The sequence below is a fragment of the Aphis gossypii genome, unplaced genomic scaffold, assembly GCF_020184175.1.
Source record: "Aphis gossypii isolate Hap1 unplaced genomic scaffold, ASM2018417v2 Contig00846, whole genome shotgun sequence".
Classification (NCBI taxonomy): Eukaryota; Metazoa; Arthropoda; class Insecta; order Hemiptera; family Aphididae; genus Aphis; species Aphis gossypii.
This window is the reverse complement of record NW_026083319.1, coordinates 13,985-22,887: the sequence shown is the minus strand read 5'-3', so window position 1 is coordinate 22,887 and position 8,903 is coordinate 13,985. Positions and strand designations below refer to the sequence as shown.

The 8,903-nt window shown below is 27.1% G+C and overlaps 1 protein-coding gene across 1 annotated transcript; it reads right to left on the bottom strand.

Annotated features, from left to right (window-relative positions):
- Positions 1-2,458: 2,458 nt before the first annotated feature.
- Positions 2,459-4,628, bottom strand: LOC114133103 (chromobox protein homolog 5-like). The gene is made up of 2 exons (XM_027998728.2): positions 4,482-4,628; positions 2,459-3,132 (listed from the first exon to the last, which is right to left on the bottom strand). The coding sequence occupies exons 1-2, from the start codon at positions 4,490-4,492 to the stop codon at positions 2,724-2,726; spliced, it is 420 nt and encodes a 139-aa protein (XP_027854529.1). The 5' UTR covers positions 4,493-4,628; the 3' UTR covers positions 2,459-2,723.
- Between the last annotated feature and the right edge of the window lie 4,275 nt (positions 4,629-8,903).

Genomic DNA, 8,903 nt, shown 5'->3' with positions numbered 1-8,903 from the left:
ATGTATATAATATTATAATATATCATTGGTACAATTTATTATACTGTATCATTTTATAAAAACCTAAAAAGATTATATAATATTTGTTCATCAAAATCGTTATTTTGAAATTAAGATTTTAATATTAATAAAATTACTTAACTTAATCTAATTAAAATTTTAGTTACAAATACCACAATTAACCATTGTCTTCTTTTTAATTTTACGTATCATATAATGTATGTATACATAATTTAATGTTTGCAGAAAATAATAGCACATCAATTAGCTGTAGTAACCAGTGTTCAAGGTGGATATAATAAACCTTGCTAGTGTAACACAGTGATAAAAGAAAATCGAGATTGGCAATTCATCCGTGGTGGATAGTAATAATTAATTAATTTTTCTTAAATGTATGGCTCTACCGGTTTTAAATATTTATATTATCTATTCATGTCAACATTAAATAATTATTAAAATATTTATCTTTTATACCACTAATTTACAAATTATAACTTATAACCATCAAGCTACTAGAAAAATGTATCTAATACTGCTTTAAGTATAGTATAAAATCAAATTAAATTTTTATGCATAAAAATTTCACTAAATGTATAATAGGTGTAAGATCATTATGCATAGCATAATATGCTATTAAAATAGTCCTCATAGTAATTGTTGTATTAAGACTTATAATTTTTTTGGTGACAAATAATAATTGATATCAACATTTATAGTTACACCAATAAGAAAATTCTAAATGTATTATATAATCGCTTAAAATTATAATATATAAGTAATAATAATAGAAATAATATTATATACAATTGCAAACTAATGACATACAAAAAAAAAAAAAGTTACAATAAAACAATATGTGCAATTAGTTTGTTTGGTCACCTCCTATTAGCACACCTTGTGGTGAAGGAAAAAGGTTTTTTGAAAAATATTTTTTATGCTTAAAAGCTAATAGAAGGGTACATTTGTTAGGCAATTTATCAAAAATGAATATATTAAATTTTTATACAAAAATTCAGTATTTGTAAAATAAGGTAAATTTAAAATTAACTTAATAATCTTATTCATAATAACTCCAACTTTGTTTAAATGGATATTTTAAATGCTTCCCCATATCTCTATCCCATATGTAATAACTAATTGTACAAAAGATAAAAAAAAAACTCTTAACTGCAGTTAGTTAAATATGAATCGCAAATCATTAAATACAAAAAAAAATTTACGGCTAAGTCGTTCAATATAATTAATATGTGTCAACCATTTTAGTTGGGAATCAATGAATAGCCCAAGATGTTTGATTGAGTCGATTCTTTAGATATTTAAACAATCACAGTTATTATATTTGTATTTTGTTAATATGACAAAGTGAGCTATGTTAACATAATTTCCTTTCAATATTAAAATTTGTATTCTGAATTTTAAAGATAATATATTTAGATTTTTATAGGTTTCATTCTAAAAAAATATTATTTTTTAGGTTCTTGATTAAGTTTGATTGGTTATTTTCATAACAATGTATAATTAATACCCTATTTTACATCACTTACTCACATAAAATTAGATTAGATTGTACTCACCTTAATTTTTTTTTTAACAACTTATAATACATAATAATATAAAATGTATTAATATGTATTTTATCTTGGGCTCTACATGTTTATAACCTTAACTAAATTGCCTACAATTTAAGCGCACAGTTATGATATCAAACTTCCATTTTTCCATGGTGTCTTCGTCCTTTTTAAAATCATTTTTGGTTATATATATTTATTTATTCTTAACATTTTCAAAGATATATAATGCAGTGGCCCAAAATAACCACTCTTTTGTTATAAAAGTTATGTTTCATTATTAAATTTACCAAACATGAAGGGGAATTTTGTCATTGCAATACAATTTGATTATTAATTTTGCTCAAAATATCTTGAAAATATTAATTAAAAAAGGTATATACATTTTATAAGATTTGTGCCAAATAAATTGTAGAATTAATATGCAGTTTATTTTCAATGAATTTTTAAGTTAACTTCCTACTAGTAATACTTACATAATCTAAAATTGAATTTTGCTTAACTTCACAAGTATGATAATAAATAATTATTGAAACACATGTGTTACTAACTCTACTAACAAATTTAATTTATACATTCCATAATATAATAAAATAAAAAATTACTATGAATAAACAATGATCTATAGTTTTTTAATCTTGTTTTATTTCTGTTTTTTACACTAAACAATTATAAGTCCAATCATTAAGCTTTAACAAACATACCACATTGATATCATGAATTTTCCTCTATACTTATAAATTAATGTCTGTGGTAATAAACTGTTCAAATTTCAAATTAACCCCACCAAATTTTACTTCAAAAGGTAAATTGATTAATTATTCTATTAAAACGGGTGTTAAGAAAAATAAAGCCTTTGTTATCGGGAAAATAAATTTAAAAAACATGTCTTAAAATAAAATTGTATTTATTATCTTAATTGCTTTCAAATTTTATCATAAAGTTATACATGTATGCAAATAGCTTAAATCAAATACATTAATAATTTTCATCAATTTAATGGAAGAAAACTACATGTCTTCATACATAGTATTAAATTTAGAAATTAAAATTTTAAGTTAACATCAAATAAAGGCTAGGTATAAAAGTAGTTCTTCACAAACTTTGTTTAAAATGATTGAGAGAAAAAAAATTCTATTTTATAAAAGTGCTTACTTATTTTAAATGAATTTTATCGTGATACCACTCTAGCACTAATTTTGGGCACCTTATATATGCCTCTTGAGCCTCGATAAATTCAGATTCTTTAGTATCCCGCCATTGTACTAAAAAAAATACTTGACCGCCGGAATTGATACCGCCTAAAATTTTTTCCACTACTTTTGAATCGTTTACATTAATGTTGTTAGTTTTGATGGAATTCTTCACACAATTTTTTACCACTGAACTACCATTAACCCATGTAAGTTTTTCTTCAAAATATTTCAGAAAAAATTGCGGCCACATTGAATACGCCTCTTCAGCCTCGATTAAATCACATTCTTCTATTCCTTCAAAATGTATCAGGTACTTTAGTTTGCCTTTGGAATCGTCAAGGCCAATAATTTTTCGGATTGTCTTGGTACTGGAATCAACAATACATCAGAATTGATTTATCATTTATTTTAAATACTTTTTACAAGTGTATTTTGTTTTTATATATAAGAAACCTCTAAAAGCATTATTCCAAAGTTGAAATCATACATAAATTTTCTTTTTTTTTCTTTTTTTTTTTAATATTAAAAACAGTTGAAAAAAACAGCTTTAATGCATGCATGAAAAAATATAAACTACAGCAACTTTGTTAAATTTCTTTTTCTTGTTATTTTAAAATAAGAAAATGAATGTATGATACAATTTAATAATATATTATAGATGAAATGTTGTTCATTTGATTATTGATAACACCCTTTTAGTTTTATATGTTAAATATTTATACACAAAAAAAGAATTAAAGTTATGAAATGAAAATGGTAAATTTGTAGAACAAAATAAATACCTAACCTACTGATCGTAAGAATGAGTTTGTCAAATGAACAGGAATCCAATTATTTCCGTCCCACGAAATACAGTAGGGTCTCGGTAACCCAAACGAGATTGGAGAGAGGTCATACGGATTATTTATGAGTTAATAAAAAACTAATTTTCTTGTAATTTAAATTTTTAAATTTATGTTTTTGTTTATCAAAAGATAAAGAAATGCGACAATTTTCAAGCCCTTTTAGATTAACGAGACTTAACTGTACATATATTATATAAATACAAATCCATCTATTTAACTAGCAGTAGCAGAAGACCAGTAAGAAATGGATTCCGACATACTTGGAACTCGCCGTTTGAAAAACAAGTCAAAACAGTTTCCTCAAAAAAAAAAATTATTTTTATTATTGCTTGCTCATCTGATATAATCAAAATCGATCCGGACGATCATTAGTGTGGCAATTGATCTATGTTGAAAGTATACTCCAACAAAAACCAGTGCAAGTAAAATGGAACCAAAAACCGTTGTAAGCGTGCGGCAACGAATAAAATGGACGCACATAAACGGGTTGGCAGTGGCAATGAGTATGTATTATAAAGCAGCTTATATAGTCCTTAGACTACACAGGAGAGACAAAACACTTAACACTAAGTAAACACTGCCCAGCGGTTCTAGATCAAAATATTGTACACCGATAATTTTATCCATCATAGATCTGAAATAGTTTTGGTAGGTAACTCATTATGTTTTTTCAACAACGGCGACGGTGACATAACCTAGCCTAAATAACAAATGGTGTCTTCTACGGCAGAAGTTCTAATTAATTTATTTCGAGAAAAAATAACAGATCGATGTGAGAATAACGTGTACAAACAATGAAAACGGAGCGTAAAAATCATTTGACGACATATTAGTGACCCGTCCATGTGCATAACATATAAGTTGGTACTCACTTTGGATCCATGTTAGAGACTTGAGAATGTAACAATCAAAATCGGTGTATGGCGTCGGGAAGTTTCGACAAGATTGTGAGATCAATGAAAAATGAAAACTATGGTCTGGACTGATCATTGACACAACGATGACTGACGCACACAGCCCAAACCACGGACTAAGATATAATGGACTGATATCGTTAAGGTGAGGGGGGTAGGGGAGAGTAGGACTCGCAAATACCAGCGCGGATAGTGGTTTAATTTTAAACTATTGACAATATACTTATTAGTTCGTTGTCAGTAGTTTAAAATTAAACCACCATGCGCTCTAGTAAACAGTTAAGTCCCATACCACTGTGATAACGCCCATAGATATTAAACACATGGATACGGTATTCCTTTATACATTCTACATACATCTTCTGTGTGACAAGAAAAGTAAAACTCTTTTAAGAGAGAGAAAATATAATATGTACAGATAATTATCAATTATGACATCTAGCGGTTAATAATAGTATCAATTATGTTAGCTTACAGAGTTTTGTATTATGCTTCATCCATTTTAGTTTAACATCAATTGATAACGCCAGACATTTGAGATCCACCGAAATTGTTTAGATACTAGTCCATTATATCCAAGGACTAGATCCGTGATTATATCTTAGTCCATGGCCCAAACGACAAATAACTCATGATACGCAGTTTTGCTTAGGTTTAATTGGATGAAAAATATCATATCGGTTTGACTTGGAATAAACAACAAATTTCATTATCACTAGCCGCCGAATTTTATTTTTTTATTGAATTTTTTATATATATTATAATATTGTACATTTCCAATGATATTTTGTAATTAGAGTTTTAGTATATTTAGTAGTTACTGGTATTTAAATTATGAGACATGAGTTTTAACATAATAACTAGAATGGCAAAAGGTAATTACATTAAACTATATACTTATGTATTTGAGTGGATGCAGGTAAGCATAATATGAGATTGTTAATATAGAATTCATTATTATTTTCCTAGGCTTTACAATCTAGAAGTCAATTTATCAATCTTCAATAAACAATCTTACATATAATGATTCAATAATGAAAATAAATCGTTAATAAATACGTTATTTTTGATGTTCAATATCCATAAAATTGAAATCTTTACTTCAAAAAAATATTTCTGAGGTCATATTGTGAAATTCAAAACAAATTACTACCTATCATACAAATCTAATGCATATTTAAAATACACATAAAATTAAAACTAATGACATAAATGTTGTATCCAAGCATATTTATTTTGTTCTAAAGCAGGACCTTTACTAAAAAACAAATTGATAATTAATAACCTCTTAAAAAGCTAAAACAGAAATACTTTAATTACTTGGGAATAGTAGTAGTTTATACATCAATAAGAACAGAAGTAAGAGGAAGGTCAATATTTAGACTATTGTTTGCAGTTGAAAATAATTCATCAGCATTGACATCAATTTTAACAGAACTAACAAGCAGTGTACTAAAAAATAATATATTATTTGCAACAGACCATTTCATCACATGGTATTCATAGTAACTTACTCTAATAATGTATTATTTAAAGTATTGTCAGTGTTAAGATTTGCTTGTTCAATAACTAATGGATCATCAACAAAATTATCATCATTTAAAACTGCAAAGGTTAGGTTAGGTAAAGAAATAAATAAAATATGAAGTTATTGTTATACAATTGATAAAACAGCATAAAATAATAAAAATAAAAATAATTATTTTCCAATAACATGATGAATTTGAGTTACTAGGAGTTAAATCATCTATTTGTGAACCAACAGTAATAAGACTATTGGCAATATCTTCTAAATTTAATAAATGAAATCATTTAACTAATAAGCGTAACAAACAATATGACAAATTTCAATGTCTGTGCAGTAGTACAGTAAGATGGAAAATACTATATTTTATCTAAATTTTGGATTTATCGAATGAAAAATTAACAATATAAATAACATATTCACTAGGTAATAGTGCATAAAAAATGTTATATAAATTAGTTTGCAAATTTTCAATTTGTCAAGCAAACCATATACTATGAAGTAATAAACATTTTCTATGAATAAAGAAAAGTAAAAAAGTAATATAGTATAACTTTAAAGTATAATCTTTAATAATAAATATCATATTAATAATACAACTAATTTAATTTAGGGTGTAAAAAAATAAACAATCAGCACTAACCGTGTGTTATAAAATATGAATTATGATATTAATTGATTACTAAATATTAATGAAAGTAAATATTAAAAGTATTACATACTTGACGTCTTTTCTGGGCTGGTTAACACGTTATTGCCGTTATTAGCCTTAAAATAAGAGTTTATGCAAGGAACTTTTGCCATAATATTTGCAATTTCAATTTTTTTATTTTTTGCTTTCTTGCGATTACTAGAACCACTAAGCTGCGTTCTACTGGTTTTAACCACCTGAATATCATAAGCAATTTAACGAAATTAAAAGCAAGAAGCATTAATCATTTATTAATTATATTTTAAAAATTATATTATAATATATTATATTGCCAATAAAACATTTTATACTGTCAGGAACAAAATAATTTGAAAATACATACCATATATAAATATTAAGTAGATTGCAGTGATTGCACAGAATAGGTTAGGTTAGGTTAGGTTGGAAGGAAGTAATGCGAAAGCGGTTCCCTTCCGGTCGTCGATTCACCCGGAAAAAAAAAAAAAAAAAAAGGTTAGGTTAGGTTTAGAATGCCAAAGCTCAAAATAATAAGAGATGTAGACTTTAGAATAAAAAAACGCTTTATTAAACAATATCACGAAACACGGACGTAGGCACTAGTCTCAGCAAACGCAGCGTAATTAATATTTAATAGTCGCCATAATAGTTAGTACATATACGCCGCTCGCCGCCGAAGTAAAAATAGGTTTTATTGACGACTGATGACTGACGGGTTTCGGGGTGTCTCTGAATTTCTCATAGAATGATTTCCTGATATGTACAATATACATCACAGCTGATAAAGTCATTGCTATAACTGTACACACAAGTCATACAACTAAATAGGTACATACTATACTAAACAATCGCTATCGTGTTTTATAAATAACCAATTTTTATTTCTGAAATTTTGGTCGAGTATTATCTTTATAACAATTGAGGCAGTTAGCACAAATAACTTATTATGTAACACTATTATTATTAGCTTTTTCAAATAAAAAATTGACGCCCCTTGAAATGTGATGCCCGCCCGAAGCGATTGTCCACTCACGCCCCCCCCCCAAATACGCCACTGAGTGCACCTAATCAATTGAAAGTAGAAAAAAATTAATGTGTATATAGTTAGTGATGTTTTCATAATCAGTAAAGTTTTTTGATTTACCTATTCATAATAATCCTTAGCCTTTTGCACTTTGCCTTTTATAATAACATATTCTAGTTTTTATCCACGATTATCCACGTATATTGTTTATAAACTGTTATACTACACCGCCTATATGAATACTCAAATGACATATTATAATAACTTGATTATACTCTTATGACCCGTACGGGATCCCAAATAATATATATACGGAAAATTTGATGGCAATTAGTCAAAAACTGTGAATATGCATTTATAACTTAGGTATAACTGAGTAAATAATATCTACCTATACATCTAACCTAACCTATGTATGATTAATCCTTATTGCGACCTATATGTGTTAAAAAACGAAGCTGCAAACACTAAAAACCCTTCCCGAGCCTTAACAAAACTATTGATACAATAACTCTTATTGAAAACGGTTTAGTAGTTTGTGAGTCTATAGAGGACAACAAAAGAAACATTTATTTTTATAAAGTATAATATAGATAATTGCGTTTGCAGTCGGTTCGAAATATATAATATTAACGACTAACGACCGTGTTCCGTCTTATGCACAAAGCGTGTCCATCGTGCCAAACAATTTTAAATAAATGTAATTTTAATATTAATTGAAAATCAACAACCACGTGTGTAATATATTGGCGAAAATAATTTAATAATATCATACGATAATACCAATGTACGAGTACCATGACATAGAATAATAATATATATTATATTGTTATCTTACGCGTTTTACCGCACGCTGTATAAAATTGAACAATACCTATAGGAGTTTGGAGGATAATATTTAAATTTTCAGTGTAGAGACACGATTACACGATTACACCTTTGAAACATAATACAATATCATTCTGCGTTGTGTATGACAATAATTCATTCGTGAACGGTCACCGTCTATATATACGAGGCAAAACACACGAAATAACCACGCACACAGCACACGTCATCATAATATTATTATAGATTGTTAGGTACCTATGCTCGAATACAATAACAATATAATACTATGACAAATCTACGCAAATTGTATTATATTATTATTATAATATA